General features: G+C 36.3%; 4 protein-coding genes and 1 long non-coding RNA gene across 5 annotated transcripts in view; 2 read left to right on the forward strand and 3 right to left on the reverse strand.

Annotated features, from left to right (window-relative positions):
• Window positions 1–777: 777 nt before the first annotated feature.
• Window positions 778–7,234, reverse strand: LOC116295637 (DNA primase small subunit). Its single transcript, XM_031703515.2, has 12 exons — window positions 7,088–7,234; window positions 6,832–6,989; window positions 6,188–6,294; window positions 5,465–5,538; window positions 4,734–4,929; window positions 4,098–4,210; window positions 3,631–3,722; window positions 3,424–3,550; window positions 2,446–2,515; window positions 2,008–2,099; window positions 1,059–1,166; window positions 778–909 (listed from the first exon to the last, which is right to left on the reverse strand). Exons 1-12 carry the CDS (start codon window positions 7,221–7,223, stop codon window positions 890–892), a joined length of 1,293 nt encoding a protein of 430 aa, XP_031559375.1. The 5' UTR covers window positions 7,224–7,234; the 3' UTR covers window positions 778–889.
• Window positions 7,235–10,100: 2,866 nt separating this feature from the next.
• LOC116295634 (prohibitin 1) lies at window positions 10,101–14,639 on the reverse strand. Its single transcript, XM_031703513.2, has 8 exons — window positions 14,525–14,639; window positions 13,279–13,440; window positions 12,313–12,455; window positions 11,809–11,850; window positions 11,401–11,475; window positions 11,242–11,296; window positions 11,037–11,077; window positions 10,101–10,378 (listed from the first exon to the last, which is right to left on the reverse strand). The coding sequence occupies exons 1-8, from the start codon at window positions 14,610–14,612 to the stop codon at window positions 10,160–10,162; spliced, it is 825 nt and encodes a 274-aa protein (XP_031559373.1). The 5' UTR covers window positions 14,613–14,639; the 3' UTR covers window positions 10,101–10,159.
• Window positions 14,640–15,071: 432 nt separating this feature from the next.
• Window positions 15,072–17,372, forward strand: LOC116295635 (small ribosomal subunit protein eS26). Its single transcript, XM_031703514.2, has 4 exons — window positions 15,072–15,161; window positions 15,582–15,759; window positions 16,281–16,411; window positions 17,247–17,372. Exons 1-4 carry the CDS (start codon window positions 15,159–15,161, stop codon window positions 17,304–17,306), a joined length of 372 nt encoding a protein of 123 aa, XP_031559374.1. The 5' UTR covers window positions 15,072–15,158; the 3' UTR covers window positions 17,307–17,372.
• On the reverse strand, window positions 16,305–18,350 carry LOC116295636 (uncharacterized). Its single transcript, XR_004197038.1, has 2 exons — window positions 18,101–18,350; window positions 16,305–16,476 (listed from the first exon to the last, which is right to left on the reverse strand). It is a non-coding gene; the product is annotated as an uncharacterized LOC116295636 (long non-coding RNA).
• An 89-nt stretch (window positions 18,351–18,439) lies between these two features.
• Window positions 18,440–24,418, forward strand: part of LOC116295633 (cap-specific mRNA (nucleoside-2'-O-)-methyltransferase 1) — a 34,066-nt gene continuing 28,087 nt past the window's right edge. The window contains exons 1-10 of the mRNA XM_031703512.2: window positions 18,440–18,725; window positions 19,398–19,561; window positions 20,026–20,178; window positions 20,712–20,804; window positions 21,018–21,089; window positions 21,620–21,714; window positions 21,829–21,901; window positions 22,608–22,734; window positions 23,635–23,700; window positions 24,262–24,380. Of these exons, the coding sequence (XP_031559372.2) occupies window positions 18,629–18,725; window positions 19,398–19,561; window positions 20,026–20,178; window positions 20,712–20,804; window positions 21,018–21,089; window positions 21,620–21,714; window positions 21,829–21,901; window positions 22,608–22,734; window positions 23,635–23,700; window positions 24,262–24,380 (1,059 nt within the window). The 5' untranslated portion in view covers window positions 18,440–18,628. The remainder of the gene's footprint in view (window positions 18,726–19,397; window positions 19,562–20,025; window positions 20,179–20,711; window positions 20,805–21,017; window positions 21,090–21,619; window positions 21,715–21,828; window positions 21,902–22,607; window positions 22,735–23,634; window positions 23,701–24,261; window positions 24,381–24,418) is intronic.

The following is a 24,418-nucleotide window of genomic DNA, read 5'->3' on the forward strand; positions in this document are numbered from 1 at the left end:
ATTGCAACAAAATCACACCACATGCTATGTTAAGATATATGGTCAGCAGTTATAAATTTGGTGCAAGCTGATTGGCTGGAAATTTCAAAACGTTGCATGTGATGTTGCAGCCATGTTCACATGATGAAATTTGTTGCGCACAATGTTGCAAGAGCAGAGCAAGATTCAACTTCAGATTTGTTGCATGCAACGTTGCGTGCAACAAGTTTGGCGTAGACACACGCTACAGCATTCCTGCTGCATGCAATGTTGCACTGTGTGTCAGAACCTTTATTGGCATTGTTACTGCTGGTGTTGTTGCAGTCGTGGTTAGTATTGTTGTCAGTTCCCTTGTTATTCATGTCTTTGGCAGTGCCGAAGAAGATAACAATAACTTAAGGCAAATGCCACTGTTTTTGTTTATTATAATTTTTCTTGTGATTGTTGGGTATCATAGTTAAGGCGCAATTACACAGAGCAATTTTCTCTGAAGTTGTATGGAGCATTGCAGCGTGTAACCTACAGCACAATTTGAAAAATGTTGCCAGACAAGTTGCAGCAGTTATTGCCAAAAGTAGAAACTAATTCTACTTTCCCCAACAATTGTGTCTCCATTGCAACTTGTAGACACTCTTGCAACTTGTGTCACAACGTTGTTGCGAGACAAGTTGCAGAGAAAATTGCCCATGTAATCGCACCTTTAATCTCTATAGCAACTTAGAATGCCAATCAGTACTAACAAGACATAAAACACATTTCACAACATAAATAGGATCACTCTACTCTAAACCTGTATCTGTGGCAATTTCTTTGGAACATTATGGCGTTTTTCTTGCAGTATTTTACACTAAATAATTATATCTGTGGTACTTGTATCACATCCTCCTTGTCCAGCAAGCTCAACTTTTCATCACCAATCACACTTTTTTTCTGCAGAAAAATAAAATTGGGTTAAGTTTTTTATTTTATTTGAACACTCCTATATGAAACATTACCCCCCCCCCCCCCCCATAAGAAACAATGAAACAATCACTAACTAAAGGAGAACAATGACCCTAACTTATATTTCTCATTTGTACCTTCTTCATTTCTTTCCATCTTCCTGCGTTTATCATTTTCAGCATTCAATGGCTTCAGGAATTTCTGGAAAGTCTTGACTGCCTTAAATAATGATGTCTTTTCATATGCTAAAGAAAAAAATAATACTAAATTTAACTGCTATTTCCATAATAATCCATGCTGAAATTTGGTTATTTGCTGCTACCAGTCAAAAATATGAAAGGTACTGATTGATTAGTTTTGGATTACAGCAGCAAAAAATCTAAATTTCAGCGCACATGTTTATGAAAATAGCAGTAAAATAAAAATGCAAACGAAAAAAAAATCTCTTGATTTTACTTCATACAACCCATTTGTAATGTTGTAATTTTATATCATGTTATTTAGATCTTATTAACCGAGCGGGAGGTCTGTATGGGATAATCTTGACTGAGGTCGGAATGTACAGACCGAGGTCAAGATTATCCCGTACAGACCGACCAAGCTCGGTTGATAAGAGTTTTATTATATGACCACTTTTCATTGAAAAGGACAAAATGTTTTCGCCGTAAGATTAATATGCAATCGGACCGGTTAATACCGGAGAATCTAGACCAGTCCGCAATGCGATCTATCCAATCAGATTGCTCGATTTGCTAGTGTCCAGGCTCTAAGATTCACGTTCATATAATAATATTGTTTGTAATAATTATCATATTATTATTTTATGACTTCAACATACACATGTATCAAAATTACTTTACAGTGTGTATCCAAACAACCATACACATGTAACAAAACAATATATATACACCATGTATTGGAAACAGACGTAATGAAACAACTGTTATTCATGTTTCTTAATGTGCAATGGGCAAAAGTATGTTAAACCAATACATTTCGATGCAAAGCTGGTTGGTTTCATGAAGGCTTGTATATTATGCTCGTTTGACGGCAAAAGCCCATTTATAAATAGAGTTTTCCCATTACCTGGAAATTTTTTCTTTTTTTCTGCTGTGTTGTTTTCCATTGACTCAGAAAGGTTATTCATATCATAGTCATCTATTTCTTCTAAAAGTTGGCTACACATTAAATAAAACATTACTTCTGTTAAAATGTGTTAAGTGGGTCTTGGTCCTATACACAACTCAACATGCTAAATGCAATTCTATTTGTGACTTACAGTAGCTGTGCCCTGACTATGATCAGACCAGAGGTTGTTTCAGGGTTCTATCTGTGAGTTAGCCATGCCCTGACATAGAATCAGCCCAGAGGTTGTTTCAGGGTTCTATCTGTGAGTTAGCCATCTCCTGACTTAGATATGCCCAGAGGTTGTTTCAGGATTCTATCTGTGAGTTTGACATGCCCTGACTTAGATCAGCCTAGTGGTTATTTCAGATTAGCAATAAAATTGTGAAGTTACTTTACCTGATAGTCGGCACTGTAAATGGATCAAAAGAGTCTGCTTCATCAATATCAATAGGCACACACACCCGACCTAAAAAGAAAAATATACACTTGAAACTAAGATCTTAAGTTAGGAAAGATGGCTTCTGTCCTGAAAAATCAACGACAGTGACTAAGATAAGACATGGGCTGCGTACTTTTAGGTAAAAACAACAACAAATGAACAATAAGTCCAAACAAAAAAATAAGTGTGTTTCCTGTTGCGTGACCAACCCTAATTTTCTTGCCGATTTTTGTCAACCCTAATATTTTTTCATTCCCAAATGAACCACAGGGTTCTCAGCCAGTAAGCTCATTCGTTGTATCAGTAAAAAAAAAAAAGGAAAAAAATCTACCAACCCCAATTATTTTTCTCATGCAACAGGAAACACACACATTTTTTAGTCTGGCCTAATGGGAAACCATTCCAGACTGTTCATCTTATAGTTGTTTGTTGGTTCTGTCCTGTACTTGGAGGGTTTTCTCAAGGTTTTTTGGTTTCCCTCCCTACAAAAATCAACTTGTAAATGCCAATTCAACGATAGCATGAGGGCAACAATTCTTAACCAATGGCCATCCTCAACAACACATCGAACAAACTTGTCTACTCAAGAATCAAACCAGTAGCTGTTGGACTTAAGTGGTGATAGCTAACATCTTACCACTATATCGCAGTTTTTGTATGACTGAAAAATTTGGTGCAGTATGGATGCCGTAACATGACCTTAATGTTTTCTAGAAATGTGATTGGTCTGGCATTGACTAGACTTTGGCCTGACTGTGTCCACTCCATGTTCACGCCATGTTCATGCAATGTTTTGGATATTTGACTGGATGAAGAGAAAATTCTTGTTCAATGTGCTTGGTATGGTGTACCCCATGCAGCATGTCACGACCATGTTTGTGCCATGCCATGTGCTTTTTCTACCTTTGCCACACACAATTAACATGCCAACTAACCTGTCTTTGGGTGAATGCAAAAGGGGCTCTTCAACAAATGGTTTAGTCCTTTAGTGACATTAACATCCAGACGAGGGTATGTGTACTGGAACATAATCTCTGTTTCTGTATCCTTCAGACTTATTTTCTAGGGAGAGAAAATTGAATTGCATTTAAGAAAGAGAAATCACATGTTGTTAACTAAGACAGTAATCAATATATCCTTACTGTAGTCTGCATTCCTTCTTTCAAATACTTCCATCTGTCTAATGTGGATTCGCTTGATGAGGACCACTCTTTTTCAAGCTGGGCTTTAATTGGTGAAGAATGTTAAGGAAATACCATCACACTGAATCATAGTCAATTTCTGATTTTTTACAATCTAAAGTTTCAATCTACGTGCAGGACCAAAACTACAAAATGATAGTGCCAATCTTTAAAGGGTAAAAATTCACACTCATAGTAAGTTGTTCTAAAGGTCCCTACTATCAGCATCATCACAACCACAATCATCACAACCATCAATGTCAATAACATACAGTGCTGTACAACTAGTACATCATCATCAATAACAACAACAAATCACTGCAAACATAACTGAACAACAGCAGAAACCTCACCAATGACAACACAAAAATACCTTCAAGTAGTAAATGTGAAGCTAACAGCATTATTATGAAGTGTTAAAAGGATATAATCATCTGGGATCAGGGCAAGCACTCCATCCCATCTTTCTTTGCATGACAGAATTTCCTGGTCACTGAGAATATGTTTGACAAAATATTTCTTCACAACTTTCTCAGAACGCCTGCAAAATATGAAGGTTTTTTTCATTGGAATGTCAAATATAAAAATCTCTTAACTAGAGTGCTAACAATATAACCGTGAAACTTTAGTAATACTAAATAGCACAATTTCATGTTAAGTCCAATGTTTTCTATTGTTTAATTAGCACTATTTTGTACTATTTAGTAATTAGTGTTTCACAGATTAATTGTTTGCACTCTATTAGATAATAAAGCCTGAAAGGATCACTCAAAGACTGCAAATGCAAACACAAACATGAGCTAAACCAATATACATGTAAATGTGGTTTTCTAACTTTTCAATGCCAAAACTTTTCTTGTAATTTATATCCTGAAGAAATTGAAAGAAAGGCAAGTTTTTTAAGGGTGTCCTACATTGTAAATGTGTTCTTTGGTATTAGACGATGGAGATGGAGGTGCAAAAATTAATCCTTCTGTTGAACTTTCTTTGCAACATGCCTTATACACATGCATACACATGTTAACTCTAGGAATGGTACAGTACAAAACATCCAGATTACATACTGCAGGTGTGGATGAAGAGGTGAACGTAGATTAACCTTCTTTGTCTTACTGTCCCCTCCCTTGACAACACTGAGGTACTCGGCAACAGCTGAACGAGCACTTTGGGAAAGCTTCCTGGCAGCTTCGTCACAAACCCAACAATGAACTCCACGGCGACCACTGTATACCCACAATCTATGCTGAAAACCAAAGTCGTCTATTTGGAAAAAAATAAAAATATTTGAGTTAAACCAGAGAATCTAGAGAAAAAGCTCAAAACAACAAGGAGTCAAAGCATTGCTGACATATGATCCTACATGGCCACAAAACAAAACCAAAGTCAACCTTTGTTTCGAAAATAAAATAAAATAAAAAATATTAATATTAATGTTAAACCATAGAATCTGAAGAAAGAGCTCAAGACTAAGAAGCTGTGAAATACTAGTTGCTGACACGCAATCCTTTATTTAATAAGACCAGGAATTAAACCCTGCAACATTCAGAGGTATGAGAAAGAAGTACAGTATGCTGCCATAACACCTTGAAATTCTCTATAGTTGAGCTATACATTTTCACAATCATATCACCAACACATCCATCCTCTGGCTTTTTGGCTCTTTTCGATTCAGAAGTTACTAACCCAGACCTTTGGTAATTTGATTGACGGAAGCAAAAAACCCAGACATCTCAAATTATAGCTAGTTGCCTGGGTTGCATAATTACGAAAATGGGAATTAGCATTGGTGAAATACCTTTAAGCGCTTTATCCAAGATTTTCATGGCAACAACCATAAAGGTCCAACACTTTGGACAAATCTCAGCTCCCCTGACAAAGAATATTTAAAAATGTCAACCCAAGCTGTAGGGATCATATGGCTGCCGTAAGTTTTAACCTCATTAAGCTGTGTCACTACTGTACTTGTGGTGGTGACTAGCGATATAACAACACTTCTATGAAAGAAATTTTACTGTAGTGCACTAAAATTAAAGTAGCAATTTTTACTTATAACTGTGCGTGGACTAAGATGACACCAAAGCTAACATCCTGCTCCAGAAAAGCAATCATTACAGCAAGGATTCCTACCATTCCACAGTCCACCACAGAGTTTGCAAAAATTGATATGACTCCATTGAGGTAAACAAAAAGGTCAATTGGTTCCAAGAATCTGCTCAGAATTTCAAATAACACTTCTTTTTTGCCATAAACCCCTTTTAGATTTTGGAAATGACTCCATAGTCACTAAAGGAAATTTGAAATCTCTAACCAGTTGTGTCTTTCATATATTTTTATTTTTTATTTTTTTGCCAACTGTCTCGTTTAGCCTATGGCTATTACGAATGGCTTGTACCAATAATTTTCTGTATTTTTGCTGTTTAGTTTATGTACTTTTTCAATCGTGGTACTAAATGAAGATTGATTGATTGATTTTATAATGCATATACAATATGTGGCATCTTGTGGTAGATAAACTTACTTGCAGCAAGTCCTGATTTCATCATAATCTGTCATGTCAATATCAAAGACGAGCTCCTTTTCCACTGCCTGGAAGGAAGCTGCTTTGATCATCTTGTGGTCCTTGGGCTAAAACAAAAAACAGCTTTTTAAGGAATTTGCCCTTTACTGAAGGCTGGTAATGTGATTCATGACATTCATTCAGCTGTTTAATACCAAGCAATAGAATACTCTCTGGTTAGCACATAACGCAAAGATTTGAGATCTATAAGATTTAATCAGCTACTGCATCTGATGGTGAAAATGATTAATATTAATATTAATATTATTATAATTATCATTATTGATTTCAATAATAGGAAACAACTAAAAATATTCAAGATCAGTCAAGAGGGCAGAAAAAAAATTTGACCTACAAACAAGATCGCCACAAGAAAAAAAGACTTTCTTCAAAAAAGGACAGATATATTGGACTCACTTCAATATTTTTAAAAAATAAACACATACTAGAAAATAGAATTTTTAATGTAATATTTTTAAGAAATAAAATTTAAATTTCAGGACGAAGCGTTTATGAGGTCTCCTGGGACTTGTGAGGTACCCCAAGGAGTAAAAAATGTAATAATCTAGGCATTGACAGGAGTATTCTACAATAAGCTTTAATACCTTGTGGGTGAAGACTGCTCCTATATCGATCTTATAGGGATTACGCTTTTGAATCTCCTTCTCCATTTCTTCTTGACTCGAGAACGACTGATACCGAACATAGATATCATCCTTTAGTGTGAAAGAGAATTCTCGATTCTGGAAGTAATTTTTCGGGACTGTCGAACAAGAAAGACGAAGGTAAGCATCATGTAGCATCGTAAACATCAACTTTGACTCGTAAAATTCAAAGTTTTCTGAAATTTCTAGAGCTTACCACATCCATAGCTAAGCCACTGATAGTAGTACTTGTAAGGAAAAAGCCTTTTGTAATATTGTTGAAGCAGTTCTGGAAGATCTGACTGACTGAACTGAATTTGGGATGAAGAAACTTTATCTTCTTTGTCCGCCATCTTGGATTAAGATTTCCCGCCAAAATTCTCGCTGAACGCGCTCGCCGCGCATCTTGGGATATGAAAACACAGGGAGCCCAAGCTAAGCAAACTACATGTTTAATTTTTTCCTTCTTTTCTCCTTTTCTTTATTCCGCCGCTAGTGGATTTATGAACATTCTTTTTAAATTGGCAGTCATGCTGCACGCTTCCTCTCTGCTATATACGAGGGTGCCAATGGGGTTAGTAGTTAACTGACAATTGGCCAAAAAGAAAAAAAAAAAAAAGTAGTTAACTGACAAAAGACCTAAAATTAGTAGTTAACAGGTAACTGTTTATTTCATGATTTTGGTTGCATGTAATATTGTGGCCAGCGCTCGTAAAATTATCAACTGACATTAGGCTGAAAAACTAGTAGTTAACTGACAATTGGGTACCCCCATTGGCACCCTCAACTGCACCCGAGAGTTTCTCGTAGGGAAAGTTTTTTGCTATTTTTTCGCCGATATATTATTCTTTCGGGGTATTTTTCGCTATGGGAGACTTTGCTAGAAGGAAAGCAAGCTTTGTACGATTCTCCTTAAATAACCTTATTTTCCATAGTTAGCCTCGATGGGTCGATGAATTAGTGCCCCTCCCCTCCATATTCTTCATAAAAAAAACTTAGGTTTCTTACTGACACTAATTTAGCTCATTAATTGTTTCGGTCCCGCCCATGTAATTGATAATATTAATTCGCTCTAGAACGTGTTTTGACGATAACGATCGCACAGGATTTTTCTAGCTCATTTTGACGATCGCACGATGCCACAATCCAAATTTCGTCTCTCAGGTAATTGTTGATTTGTAGTCTTCTTTTAAAAAGAACTCAGAGCGAAAAGAAAAAAAAATACATTGCAGCGTGCACAAACCGGCTGTCATGATTTTGCCTTTTAGCCCGGACCACACGTTTCCAGATATATTTTTGAAAACGAAATTTTTTTCTTTGATGATTGGCCTTGGAAACGGAATTTTTTAAAACGCCGATGATACGCGGTGTGGACGGTGCCGAAAACTTTAGAGTCGTTAACCGTTAATTACAGATTACTTTTTGGTCTCGTTGTTGTACTTTAAGAGGATTGTTGATCATTGGTTTAGAGTTACTCTAGATCTCAGATACTAATTGGTCATAGAACTCGAAGCATATAGTCGCACTAGTTTATCACCCACTGACCGTCTATCGATGGAAAAGAATTCTTGTTCAGTTAGCGAGAGGAAGAGAAAGATGGGCGTGTCGTCAAGCATCTTCTTTCCACTGCTAGGTGACGCGCCTCCGTCCACTTCCCATTGGAACTCGACTGTTACTCCTCAACTTTGTGGGAAAGAATCGATTGGAAATGAAATAAATGAAAGTGTAAGCTTTATATATCCTGAGAACGAAGCGGCGGGCGATTCAAATGTACACAGAAAGAATTCCTTTGGATTGACTTCTAGCGGTTCATTAGTTGTTGAACAAAGATTATCAATCCTTAGATTGGATGATTTATACACTCAAAGTGGTCGCGCACTGAAGAAGGCAAGAGCTAAAAGTTTGCCGATGTTATTCAGCTACGCTACTCAAAAATGTGCGCCAATGGAGTACCAGTCAACCCCAAAGCTGGCCGATACACGAATGACTGTATGTTAGGAAATATGAAAGATCCAGGAGACAAGACAAGTAACTACGCTATTGAAGAATGTCAACGGAATACGGCGTCTAAATGGGAAGACACCAACACACAGAACCAACCATCCCCAAGTCTCAGTCTCCATCAACACAGCTCTCCAGGGACGAGGACCAAGAAAGAAGTGGTCAATCTGATCTATTCGGTCATCGCATCAAAGCGATATGTCCAAAAAGTCAAATTTGTTGGAGTTCGACACAGTCTCAAGAAGAGGTTCTTCGGAAATAGAAGGAATGCTACCTGTGAAGAACTGGAAAGCAAGGAGCTAAAGAATGACCGACAGACGCTGGCAATGTCGAATCTGTCCGCAAGCCGTGCTCCCGTGATAAATTGTTTTTGTTATCGGTCGGTCGTGCCCAACAACTAGCAACTAATGAAAGGTGCGTGTATAACAACAACACTTCTGTCTTCGTAGGAGGACTAACAAAGAACTAGTGTCAGTATAGTTATAAAAAATTTAAAGTTTCTTTCTTATTCAACACACCAACACACCACTTTTGTATTTAACACACCAACGCAGTCCTAATTCACGTGACCACTAGTATTGTTAAAAACGTTTTTACAGGGCGTTTAAGTTTCCTTATATTCACTTGTCGTATTAAACACACCAACACAGTGCCAACTAGTAACCATTAGTCATTCTCTTTCACTTGTCGTATCCAACACACCAACACAATGCAAATTAGTAACCACTAGTCATTGTTATTCACTTTTTGTATTCAACACACCAACAGTCCCAACTAGTACCCGTTAGCAATTTCAACTTTCCTTATCGGGCAACTCATTTTTTTTTCATAAGGCGAGGTCAGAAATTGCTTCAGTAACAGCAATACAAAATTATCTTTTCCTACTATTTCAAAACTCGATGCAAACCCTCCGGTTAGCTCATGATCTTTTTTCTATCATTTCAAAACTTAATGTAAACCCTGCTAGGAATCTTCCTATTATTTCAACATTAAAAAAATCCTGCAACTTGCCTCGCTTTCATGTGTACATGACCCTTCTCTTCCTAATCTTATACAGAAACGAATAAACATGACTTTTATTCTTAACACAATACATACAGGTTTTATTTTCAATCAGATCAATATTAATCAAAAACATTTCCCTCAACTCATGCAATAATGCAATTATTACACTTAAAGACTTCTAATCAGACCAACAAAAAATAGGTTTCTGCTGTAGACTCAAGTAATTACACTTGGAAACTTTTAATCAGACCAACAAAAAAATTATGATTTTGCTGTAGATTTTTTATCTATTGACAGGTAAGTTAAGCAACAAGTTTTGCCCCCCAGGAAGGTAGGCAACGTTACGAGATTTTGACATTCTTTCTGATATCTCTTCGGCAGCTTCAATCTTTCGAAGCTCAACAAGACCCTCACCAGCCTCCTTAAAAGAACTGGCAAGCAGCTGGGCACCTCGGGCGTCTCCTTCAGCGGTGATGACTGCAGCTTTCTTAAGTTGCTCGGCCTAGAAAATTTAATGAAATTATTATTATTTCAATAAGAATACTATTATAATAATATTATTAAATTATTATTATCATCATCTCATTATTAGAATTTTGATAGGTAAAATCTTGTTAATGTTCAGATAGAAATCACTTAAAATTTTATGATATCCAAGCTTTTTGGTTCCAGCTTTGCATGCTATGATTGGCTTAAAGAATAATGTCATTTCTGATTCAAATACAGTCATTATGAAAATGGGTCTAACAAAGAACATGAAATACAGTAATACTGCACCTGTAATAAGTGAACCCCTTATTAAAGACCCATTGCCACTTACCGTGATGCACCGCGGTCACGGATGAATTTCGTGGTCCATGAAATTCAAAGATTCATATATTGAATAATAACATCATATAAAATCCTTTTCCGACATAGCACTAAGGCACAATAATTATTCTATTACATTATTTTATGGCTTTAGGGACTATTTAAGAGTTTATTCAAAAGGTTGGAATTGTTTTTTCAGTGGTGACACGATTCAGAATGTAAACAAATTGTGATGCCTCACGGTAAGTGGCAATGGGTCTTTAAGTAGACGCTCTTCATAAACAAACAGCTAGTTGCAAGATCCTGAATTGTTAACAATTTTTACTGTAAAAAATTAAAATGTTACTTACTCTTTCCACAAGGAACCTGGCTCTCTCTGCCTCTTGCTGAGCTGTAGACCAAAAGTAACAGTGTACCATTAAACACTGACAATATTTATATTGACATACTTGACTAGAATTCCTCCCTCCAAAGGAATTGAAGCTGGTTTGTATCTCCAGATAGGGAAATAAATCAACCACATATGTATGTGGTATATAGGCAAATGTTGCTTACCAACTTGTTTTAACTCTACAGCCTCTGTGAACTCTCTGCCAAATGTTAAATGAGTCTGTAAAGAGAACATTGTTAGCTTTATAGTAAACTTATAGGAATTGATGATGCTCTATTAATATCATTAAAAACAGACAGACAATATAAATCACATTTTCTTACCAAAGATATATCATCTAGTGTGATGCCGAAGCTAGCGGCACGTTCTGTCAAGTCTTCCTGGACTTTTTGAGAAACCTGAAAATAAATACAGTAAGTAATATGTAGATAAGACTAGTAATAGATAATAGAGGGCAAAGGTATTGTAGTGATAGATATGTAAAGGTAAATTATAGTGCTAAAAATATATACCAGGCATTGCTCTTAGAATATGCTGGTGAAAAAAATCCCCGACCCTGATGGGTTTGATCCCATGAACCTTGATTACAATCGATTTGTTGTAGTAATGGTGTACTGTTACTGCCCTTAGCCTCTGATGGTTTAGTAGGGTTTGATTCCTGGACTTGGCAATACACAATAAACATCACAACTATCGCTGCAAACATTTTTTCAAAATAAAATCTTACTCACCAATTCTCTTTGTGTAATAAGTTCACCAGCATCAAACTGGGCCTGCAATTTCAGAAGCACAATAAAATGAGATAGGAATAAAAAAATTATTGGAAGACACTGAGCATTTCAGGCAATCCAACCATTTGTGGAAGGGAAGAGCCAGCAGACCTTTAACGTCTATGAGGATGGGGTGCACATTGATTATGGGCCTACACTTTTGTCAAGTAAGCCATGTGCCTGCAGGTGTTGATCCAGGATATTTAAAAGGGGGTGACTGTTTCAAGATATCTTACAACAATATCACAGGAAATCCATAATAGGTGGGAAAATGGTGAAAAAATAGTCTCAATTTGACGGAAATTAAATTTTACAATGTATAACTTCAAGTAAACTGAGTGCAAGGTCATCTGGATTAATGATTTCAGAAATGAACATTTTTTATTTGTGCAAATGGGGGGAGGGGAGGGGTGACTGGGTATGCCCCTGGATTAATGTTTTAGGCTTCAATATAAACCAACTTACCACAACAGCTTTAAGAACTTCTGTAGTAATGGACGGCAATACTCTTTCATCGTAATCCTCACCAAGATTCATATATATCTTGGGTAGGACCTGTGGTTGAGGTCTGAACAGAATTCTGAGAGTAATGTTGACAGTCTGCAGATCTGAGAGAAAAAAGCATCATGTATCAACCTGATCTGAAGGTTTACCTTGTTCTATGTACAGTACACTACTATTGTAAAAGTTATTTGCAACTTGATGCTAAGATCTTAAAGAATTTTTGGCTACATATTTTTGCCTATCAGAATCAGGGACAAGTGTGGGTAAAGTGGTAGCTCCCCTTTAAGCCTACATTTCATTGGTGCCCCTCTTAAAATTGTAGAATATTAAGAGGTATATTGCTTGTTGGACTTCTCCTGTGCTTCGTGGGTTTTACTCCAGTATTTCTCCCTCTGAAAAAATTACAACATGCAGCTGTTCATGGCATATTGTATTATCTATTTATTGATTAAAAAATTGCAGTAACTCTTAAATTCCAATTGGATTCTCTGTTGGCTTTAGTCAGGAGCCTACGGCTCTGGAGACTAAGCAATCACTCCCTACACGTTTAATGTAACATGAATTATTACATGCCAATTTTTACCATTAGAGTAATTATTATTAAGATATCAAGATACACTGTATCACAATGTATCAATTGTTTTAGATTGTGTTACGGCCACCAAAAAGTTCTATGAATATACTGACTCTAAATGAACTATTTACTTGGTTAATGTTTAGTTAGTTCTCTATATACAAGTAAATGATCATTTTTCTAACTTGATTAAAGCTTTTCTTACTGCTGTTAAGATAGCTAACTAAAGAAATCCACCTAAATTTTCTCTTTAAAGTCAGAGAATTTGTATGGAAATACGAGAACGATATCCGAACTTTTTGGTGACCGTAACACGATCCAAGCTAGCGCTGAAAAGGTGAATTTTCATTTACCTTTGCTACCAGTAGTGACAGGGACATTTCTTGGCTTGGTCCGGATATCAAATATGATTGGTCTTTGAACCCAAGGGATTAAGAAGTGCGTTCCTTCTCCAATTACATCAGGTTTGACTCCCTGAAACCTATCAAAGATTACACCACGATGTCCACCATCCACTGAAAAATATCAAACAATAGAATATTAATAATTGGAACTCAAATTGGATTACAAACCAATGAATTTCAGTTCTCGTAAGAGAGTAGTATTTTAATCACTTAACAAAGGTACCAATGTAGTAAACAAATGAATTACACTCAAGGAAATTACCTGTGGTCTGAAACGAAATTCCAGCTGAGCAGAAGCTAGGTTTAGCTGTTTATAGCTCGTTTAGGTGTTTTGCCACCTGCCCTCATTCCCAGGCTATTGTAACCCAACTTTTGCATATTTTTTTTTCTTTTAACTAAAGTATAATATACATGCCCACAAAAAGCGGAAATATGGCAAGAAAAAATAAAAACAATTTCGCTTTACTGCCACGTTTGCTTCAATCTTTCAAGCTCCAAAAATGCTTAGGGCATTTTGTCCACTTATGCTTTGCGTGCCAGGTTCAATGCTCAGCTGGTTCGGTGTACATGAATTTGACAATGTAAATGTTGAGGGGGGAGGGATTGGCAATAATAATCTGAATTTCACTTTTTTACATTACCCATATGAAAAACATTTTCTCACATATAAATTCAAGATTTAATTTGAGCAAAATATTTGATTTGAGCAATCATTTTCTGTATTGCTTGGCCATGCCTTTCAGATATTAACAGAACATCACATGTAGGCATGCAAGCCTTAAATATATTCCTCATACATTTGTTCAAATCATTAGTACACTATTATTACATATAGAGGTCGTGGATCAATTGTTGACTTGTTTTATAATAAAGAAATGAAAAGTCTTCATTTATCTTAGATATTGCATAAGATATGCATCATCCCAAATGGTAATCATATGGATTTCAAATTCCTGTGAGTTCAGGACATGGATTTCTGCACTTTGCTTAATTTCGGCAATCGCAAATTTTAGAAAATTACAGCTATTGTTGTATTTCTTTATTGTTCGAAGGCGTTTTGCATTTAGTTTTTGCGTTTTCACGTGCATCATAAAGAGGAAACTTTTGACATGTGAATATTTTCATGAAAAATTCAAACGTTTTCAAACAAATAATTAAGCTGTGATGAAAATAGATAGCAAATCGATGTACTCACCGTTAAAAAGGGCTGTATTAACAACGCCTCCGACTACAGCAACCCCTAAACCGAGCCCTGCAAGCTTGTTAAAGAAACTGGCCGCCATCTTGTCTTCTTCGACCACGTGAATGATGAAATTCTAACCTCGATGTGAAGAGGTGGAGGACAATGAATTTGTCTTAGGGAGGGGTGGCAAGGGATGATTTAGAATTATCACAAAAATATGCTAGAATAAGTAAAGCACAATAATTTTTCTTTAAATGACCAAAATTCTTTTAATTTAATTTTTGCATTGGACCTAGAATAGGCATTCAGGAGACTTCTTGGAAATAATAAAATGAAGACTACCTGCGGGCTTCCTGTGGTTTAAGGTCCCTTTGTCAGTTCAAGAAAAAAATCTTTATTTTGTATACACCGAAAGTTTGACAATTATTTTGTTAAGAAGTCTTTCAATTTTCTTACGGTAATATAAAGAATTACATTTAAGTTTATTTTATTTAAGAAGATAATCGTTAAAGAAGGCATCCATTCCTGGGTGGGTTTCCTGTGTGTTGAGCCCATGATGCTTACCGCTGGTTTCATCTTAGGGTTGGACGAGCGAGATTTGAGGGCCGACATGTGAGTGGCCTCTTTGCTTTGCCTTGGAATCGGAATGGTGGGTTTTCAAATTCCTCAATAAAAACATTAAGATTATCGCCTCAGAAGCTCAAATTTTACCATTTGTTTATCGTTTCATATAACTAAATGTCTATCATTAATGATAACCTCAATTTTATTGGTCATTTTTGCCTCTGATATCGAAATTTTGAGCGTAGAAGTTGATCTGAAAATCAAAATGGCTTCTCTTAAAGAACCACATGGCTTTATAGAACGTTACCGTAAAATAACTTTTTGATACTTCTCTCTTAGAAATCACTGAATTTTTAGTTTTCAAACCTTTTAAAAGTGAACTTTTTTCTTCTATTTGAGAAAGAAAAGATGAACATATTTGGAAAGATTGTGAAGTGAATCATCAGAATAAGCTTAAACTTAGAGGTCTATCTTTTTAGCTCATTTGTCATGGCTTTTGTTTTAGACTCAAAAGAGGCGAAATTGTGGGCGCTCCAAACATGGACGTGGACACGTCAAGTTTGTCCGTTGCACCAACTGTGCTAGGTGTGTACCTAAGGACAAGGCCATTAAGAAGTTTGTGATCAGAAACATTGTAGAGGCTGCAGCTGTTAGAGATATTGCTGATGCCAGTGTGTATGAAGGTAAGATACACTATTCATACAACGATTGAGGGGGGCATACTTTGAAATATCCCACAAGCATTTTGGGTACCTCTAGAACATGGATGTTGATTATCGTGGATGCGAGGCTAGCATCATTTCCAAGCTAGCTTCACATTCAAGATAATTTTAGAAAATAATGTAATTACAATAGAAATACAGCATCAAGTTTTGAAGAAAAAAATGATCCTTCAAAGAATAGAAAACAACAACAACAAACGAACAAACAAGAAGGGAGATTGGAGAGGCAACTTAGGACCCCAAAATATGCTTGCATCTTTTCCATGCCATCAGTTTCTCTCTACTGTAATTCTTCGTTTGCACGTTACGTCATCACGGCCATGTTCGTACCATTTAACTAAAGATTTGTCATTAGCATCCATTGTTAACGGTACCACAATGGCCGCCATGTTTTTGTCTTTTAACTCTCTTGGAAATGCTTGCAACCCATCAATTATTGCTACTGTAATTGTTGTAGTCATTTTATTTCTTGTTTATTTCAGTATATGCTCTTCCAAAACTATATGTTAAGCTTCACTACTGCGTGAGCTGTGCAATCCACTCCAAGGTTGTCCGAAACAGATCCAAGGAGGACAGAAGAATCAGGACCCCACCTCCAAGGTTCCAACGCAAGGTAAAGCTTTCTCACTAAAGCACATTGTAAAAGATCTGGTCATTGGATTTGTTTTAATCCTGCAGCTGTGGATTTTAAGATATCCTGGTGATGTAGGGTTAAAGAAATGAATTTGAATTTTTGAAGGGTGGATGGCAAATCTCTGAATATCTAAAGCTCATTTTTTGACCGATTTATATGGAGAAAAGTTTTCTCAGGGACCCAGTACAGCCCTCCCTACTGATTTACCCTCAGCAAGCTAATTTTTCATGCATCTATTGAATGATCCCATATACTGTTTATATGAGAAATGGATTTGAAGACTGGTGAGGGGATACAAAGAATAAAGCACTTAGTAACAGTATGTTAGATCAATCATGATACATCAATGCATTGGTATGGGGCAAATTAGATTTCTTTCCATAATGAGCTGCAAAAATATGTTTGGATTTTCTATTATAAAATTGCTTGTGCAAGAATGAATTTAATCTCTATCAATAATTTTTCTGTTACATATTATCAAATATTTGAGATATAAAGTGTGTGCTGATTGGCTGGCTAGCTTGTTTATATCAAAGGACAGAGACACGCTGCTTGTACAAATTTGTTCAAAAGTATTTTTGTCTCTGCACTGTAAACATGTTGGGAGCTGTATAGCATTCGAAAAGCAAGGAGCACTCAGCTATGCCTCCATGTTCCTAAGCTTGCTTCTCTCATAATAATAAATAATAATAATATTATTATGCAGTTCCAACCTGCAGTACAGCTCCCAGCATGTTCATATCACAGTACATAGACATGCACACACGTGTTAGTGAACATTATTTGATCATATTTTATTGTTTTACTTTTTTAGTCTGAGGGACAGAAGCCCCAAGGTCCTCCCGGTACTGCTGGTGGACCAAGAAACAACTAGAAGATCTGTTTAGATTGTTAATTTGAATGTTCCTCATTGACAGCCAATAAAAATCTTTACTTGGAAGTATTAATTGTTCTTTTGTCTCAATGCTCAAGAGGTTTTGCACCACCATGTGACAAAAGTCATGCTAGATGGCAGGAGCAATAATTTATTGTTTTACAAGAGAAAAAATTCAATTTGCAACAACAAAAGGATTTTGTTGTTCTGCCATCTGACTATAGGCAGGTCAAGCTGTAGAATGGGTGTTGGCACATGATGGTGCGAAACCCCAATATTCTATTTTACAAAACTGTTCAGGGGTTTCAATAAACTGCAATGCTTTGATTGCCTTATTTCAATGTGATGTCAGCTCATTTACAAAAAGGTCCAAATGATGAACAGTAGTTTGGACTCATTTTACTCTGCAGCTGAATTGATACAATGTAGCTCTGATATGTCTGGTTTTCAAACATTTTATAAACCAGTTATCCTACACTATATGACACCCAATAAAAAATTACAATAAAAAACCCTTTTCTAATGCAAGTCTATTGCTTTTGGACTTGACAATCTTCTAGAGTGAAGCCATTAAACCTGTGAAATAGCTTTTAGACTAATACACTTAAGTAGACTTTAATGCCATTGCTTTCTTTTGTGTCTATTTGACTATTTCAAGTTGACTAATAATTTTTATTTCACTCATTAAATGCCTTCACTCTACCCCATCCCAAACAACTAACCTTTTTTAGTTATTTAAAATTTCTCTATCCCATGTAGTTTAGTTAACACAAGGTTTGAAATTTGTAACTAACCTCATTTAGTCATTAATTTCTCTATCCAATGACCTTTTTTTGCCGCCATCTTCCCAGAGGTAGTTTAGTTTAATAGCACACATGTTTTGAAATTTGTTAAGTTAGCTGTGCACATTACAAAAATGGCCACTAGTTTGATTCAACGATTTTTAAACATGTCTGGTATAAACGGGGTATTCATTTAAACTTCCTGGTTCTCAACAATTTCAAGTGGTATTGTACTAAAAATACTTCTGTGTTTCGCTTGATATTTCTTGCCTCAGGGAAGTAGAATAAATAAATAAACCAAGCCGTGGTATCCCTGTGGTAGTTCGTACCCACTCTCCCTCACACATCAAAACAAAATGGCGGACGAAACATCGAGAAAATAGGAGAAAGTGAAAGTGAATCAAAAGTTACTCAATCAAGCGTCATTTATTGTTTTTCAAGGTTGGTCGTTTTCAAGGGATGGGAAGGCGCCTTGATTGTCTCTACTATTTACTGTATTAACACAGCTAGTCTCAGTGTTTATCGACTGACAAGGACAAAATGAATCAAAAAAGGAAAAGGCCCCACGAGGACTCCTCCGGCCAATCTTCAAACTCTTATGCTCCTCAACATAAAAAGGTGTTCGTTGCTCCGAAAGGTTGGTTAATTGTACTAGCTATGTTAGCAGCTCATACTTTGTGAATATGGAAACTAAGAATCTTATAGAGAAAATTCAATGTATTAGCTTACTGATGACGCTTCTTATGCGATGCGCTATAACTATGTCCCGGTTATGTTCAACAGAAATAGTAAAGAATGGGCTAAATAAGCTTAAGCTTATTTCTGTTTTCTCGACACAACCTTGCGACGTTTATTTTTCTCTCCATTTATTATCACTATTTCTTTGAGAAACAGCTGAATCAGCTGAATCAAGAATCGAAGGTTTAGTCATAGTATATAGTCATACATTGCAAACACTTCTAGAACAAAGTCATTAAACCCATTAAATAGATACTAGACTAATACACATTATGAAATAACTGTTATAAATCTCACATTCTGATTGGTTGGGAGTGCATGCTTTATCAGAGCATGCAGCATGTACGCACCCTTTACATTTTATAAAAGAAATAAAAAACTTGCTGTGCTGTGTAGAGTTATAAAGCAGGTGAGGATTGGCAGAACACTTGAGAAGTGCACTGATAACTGCACTCAGCACGCACTTGTGTTATATGTAATATAAATCCAGGTGTGAACAATAAATCAAACTAATAATTGGTTTTAATATTGATTGATGAAAATTTGTTAATTATTCCCTTTTTAACACAAGGATTGTCAAGCTCTGAATCTGAAGATGAATCAAACTCGCCAAGCCTAAATACACCATCATATGCAGCATTTTTAATGCGGGAGAATAAAGAAGAAAATGAGTCAAAAGAACAAGGAACGTCAGAAACGCAAGGCCAGTACAGTTCCTTTGCGCAGCGGCAAATGGTAGGCTATCTTTATTATCAATATCCATAAGCTCAAATGCATTCTGCTCTAGCTTGGGTGCAAAAAAACTATACATATAAAGAACCAAAGAAGTTTGCACCCAATCTCTACTAGAATGCACCATGTCTGTAAGCTATCTCAGGAAATGGTCTGTTAATAATTAGGAATGATCTCCAGCCTAAGGTCTACCCTACCCACCAACATCCAAGCCATGACCTCCTCTGTTGGGGAGTTATGGATAATTATCTGTTTGAACTACATAAACAAAATAGGCTTTACAGACCTGCTATACTGTATACTGTATCCTTGCATATATTCGTATTCTGCTCTGTGAGGTGGTATAGATTTTTCCAGGGTATTCACAATATCATTTCCTCAGATGATCCCTATGTATATGTATGTATGTACTGCATGCATGAATGCATATTTTCATTATTCATAACTATGTATTTTTTTGAATACAGGAAAGTATGGGGTACAAGGCAGGAGAAGGTCTTGGCAAACGTGGTCAAGGGATGTCAGATATTCTTGATACAACGATGCGCAGAGGGCGCAGAGGTCTTGGTTTTGAAATAGAAGGCTTCGATGAAGTAAAAACTCCTTGGATAGAGGACGAGGTAAGAATTTGCCGTATTATTCAATGTTTATATACGGAGGTGATTAATAATAGAATATAGTTATGTTTCATAATATATCATGTCACAGTAATCAAATTATGGGCAAGATCCACGACTTTCGTGATATGAGGTAAACAATAAGGAAGAGGGCCGGAATGAGAACATAATTACCAGGGGAGAATTTGGGGCAAGACTCAGTTTCTGAAGCTCTGAACAACATTGTATCACAATGCATAAACCATGTCGGTCTGACAGTTTTAAGTAAAATAAGATGAAAACAATTCCGAGTATGGAAAGCATCGTTATAAATCCAAGATTTGGATCAAAGATGACAAGATGTAGAAATGCAATATTTCAACTTTATTCAAGTCATACTCAATCTTATTTTCACGCATAAGTATTCCTTTTCATCTTATTGTAGCAATGCATGTATTGAGAGTTAAATCCTACTGCTCTGAGCTAATCAATCATTTAGTGAGAATTATAATTCCATAATAATTGACTAGTCCATTATAAATTTATACATCTTATAGGTAGTTATAGATGAGAGACGAGAAGCAATTCCATCGTGTGACCTACCCCCACCAACAGAGGAGGAGATGCAAAATTGGTGCCAAATCGGCAAGGTAAAACATGTAAATTTAAGCTTTACACTCATTGTTTCCTGTAAGGCACTCATATTTGTTTTCCCCATCCATCAAGGTTCCATAAAAGTGTCAACTGATTTGTATTTTTAAGTTCTTTAATTTTACTTTTTGTCATGAATATTGCAGTCTTCTCTCTTTCACCACAAACGTATGATGTTTACTTGTAATGCTTTGATTGGTGTTTTTTTTTAGAAAAAACTAACCATAAATGATGAAACAGAATTCTGCAGCCCTGAAGTGTTAGAAGATATACTTTCAAGTAAAGTAAGTTCTATTCTAACTACCGAATTAGGAAACATAAGGGAAGCAGAGTTTGAATTTCACAAGCCAAGGAACTGTATGAGGTCAAAAGATGGGACAGGAGGGGTTGGATTAACCAGTACTAGCTACTATGAATGTGTAGGGTAGCAATACAAGCAACACTGGTTCTGCAGTCTGCAAATATGTGACAATGTGCAGCATGCACAAATTTTGTCACCGATATCATGTTAGTCCATTGAGGTTAAATGTAGAAACAACCCTGAAGTGTTGACAACGCTGAAATCGGATCTAGAGGGGTTTATCTGAGCCCTCTAGACCATGATTGAGCCCCCTATATGACAACTACTAACCCTCTGTTAGATCACCCATTTGTGATCTAATTAGAGGGTTAGTACAATAAGTTAGATTAGCTTGTTTTATGGTTCTTTTTTAATTTGGTTTGCAAGTTCAAATCCCTGAATGGAAATAGTGGATCTGCTCCTGCAACCAGTACAGCAAATAGAAGAATTCTTTACTTTTTATTATATGTGTAGAGTGTGTTTGATGCCCTAACTGGCATGGAGTTTCTCAAAGCAAGGACCAGAGCAAACCCTTATGAATTCATCAAGAGCGCTATATTCCAAAACAGGTATCACATTATATATTATTTAAATTTTAGCACATTATCTATTTTTATTATAATTATAAATAATGGGAAATGCAAAATGCCTTGACTTCAATTTTTGATTTGTTGATTTTTCAGAGCTGCTGTGAAGATGGTGAATATGGACTCTGCATTTGATTTTATGTTCACTAATCCAAGGAACAGAAAGGGGGTTCGTAATACTCTCCATTGATAATAATAGACCTAATTTGTCATGGTGCAATGTTTTCCCATCCATTACAGACCACTTGTCATTGAACAAAGAATGAGATTCTCTGTTTGAGATGTGTTTGAAATGGGAAAACATTGCATCATTACAAATTTGGTGTATTACAGTGTGAATCAAAAAAAACAAAGGCACCTAGAAATATTTCAAGAATGTTCAATAGCCAATCAGAAGCGTTATCTTTCCATTATCTTTTGGTTAGAAAGTCAATTCTGATCGGCCAAAAAAGTATAAAACTCTCCTAGAACATTTCTAGGTGCCCACGGTTTTTCAATTCAGTTATAAAATAACTGTTATGACGCGTTCTGATTGGTTTGGAGCGCGTGCTTTATGAGAGCACATTGCATGCCACACACTTTCCGTTGCGTCATTCCTATCTATTATTGTAATTTGTATCTTATAAAAGAAATAAAAAACTTGCTTGCTGTGCTGTGTGCAGTCATAAAGCATGCAGAGGTTGGCAGAACACGAGAGAAGTGTTAGGAGAAGCGGAGTGCTTCTCGACACTTTTGGAGTGTTCTGCCAACCCCCGCGTGCTTCATGACAGCACACAGCACGTGCGTGCGTTTTCTATTTCTTCAATATGAATTAAATCAGTTTTGTTTGTGTTATTTTGAGATTATGTTTAATGTAAATGTTTTTTTCTTTGTAGGAAGAAATTGTTGGCACACATGAACTGCTGTACTTTGCAGACATCTGTGCTGGTCCTGGAGGTTTCTCGGAGTATGTCTTGTGGAGAAAAAAATGGAAATGTAAAGGATTTGGCCTTACGTTAAAAGGTACCACAGGAATTTCTTTAATGAGTGGGAAACATCAGATCCCTTGCACTAAATCCAAATTCAAGAGTTAAGACAAAAGATTTCCCTTCGATTGAGGATTGCGATCTTAATGTAAAAGGTCAATATCTAAATGGCAAGCTTGTAGTCATATAGAGAGAATAAGAGAAAAATATCAAAAGCCCTTCTGAATTCTAGTCCGATGTGTTAACCACTGGTCCTTGTAGTGTAGTATTTAACACATCGGACTAGAATGCCGCAGACTTGGGTTCGATTCCCGCCAAGGATATTTTTCTTTTATTCTCTCTATTTCATTACACACACCGAACGCATAACTTATTACTACTATACTATGTCTATTCTTATTGTAGTCATGTAGACTGTTATTAACAATGAATCATTCATCTTTCCCCTAATAACTCAGTCGAGATGTGTTTTCCCCTCCAACTTGGCAGTGCAGGGAGTGGCCTCTCCCCACGCCCCGCAGAACCAAAACAGGAAAAAAACCTGACTCAACTTAGGAGGGACAAGAGGGACTGTTAAACAGTGTATAGGAGTACTGTAGACATATTGTTCAGTGTTTGAACTGGTAACACTATGCATTGTGATTGGATCCTTTACACGATAGCAACATATTAAGAAGATATTTCATTGCTATCTCATTTCATAAGAAAGAAACAACCTGTCCTCTTAATTCTAAATTCTTTTTCCTCCAATATTATAAATTCTTCATCCTAATATTTTCTCCCAACTATAAGCCCTCCCAGTTATAAGCCTATCAAAATCATTTACAAAGGTACAGTATAGCTAGGATATTACAGTATGCTTCCCACTTAATATATTAAAAATCATCTAAATAAATTATTGGAAAATTTATAATTAAATTGGAATAATATTTTTTAGGAGATTGTGATTTTAAGCTTGAAAACTTCCTTGCTGGAACTCCAGAAACATTTGAACCGCACTACGGTACGTAATCTATAGTCAGTAAAACGTTAGATCAGTGCCCAGTTTGCCAGATGATGTTTGAGCTATTTTTAAATTTGTTTAGGTAAGGTACGTTTTTTTTATTGTGGGGGGAGGGCTGGGGGATTTGCAGTAATTTTTTTAGATTGACCCTCTTATTAAGACAACAAGGAAACAGTTTTTGTCAAAATAAAAAGGTCTGACCCTCTTTACTGATGACCCTCTGAACCCCCAGTCCTCCTCCCTACGGCCCTCGGAACCCCCAATGAAAACGTACCTTGCCTCCTATGACAGTACTCTGCGGACTGGCATGTGCAAGGCAGGCCCATCCTGGGAGCATTTACGAGGAAGTAATGTTGTGCTTTTTTAAAGCAATATGTTTTGATTGTTATTATTTAATATGTACCAATGCAGGCCAATTGAATACTACTTTATCTTAATTATTAATTAATTAATTTAACCCAACAAAAAATGTACCTTTCATTACCAAGTGAATCCCACTGACTCCTCCCTGATAAAAAAAGAATGGTCCCAAGTATGAAGTCATATTATTATTTTGTTCAGGTGTAGGAGGTAAGGATGGTGATGGTGATATCTTTAACGAAGACAACCTCGAAGCCTTTAAGGACTTTGTGATGGATTCAACAGATGGGAAAGGTGTTCATTTTGTGATGGCCGATGGGGTAAGAACAACTTATATAAGTCTGTTGTTGATCGATGT

Source organism: Actinia tenebrosa, unplaced genomic scaffold, assembly GCF_029948245.1.
Source record: "Actinia tenebrosa isolate PJP-AT-01 unplaced genomic scaffold, QUT_ActTen_1.0 PGA_scaffold11__36_contigs__length_13525064, whole genome shotgun sequence".
Lineage (NCBI taxonomy): Eukaryota > Metazoa > Cnidaria > Anthozoa > Actiniaria > Actiniidae > Actinia > Actinia tenebrosa.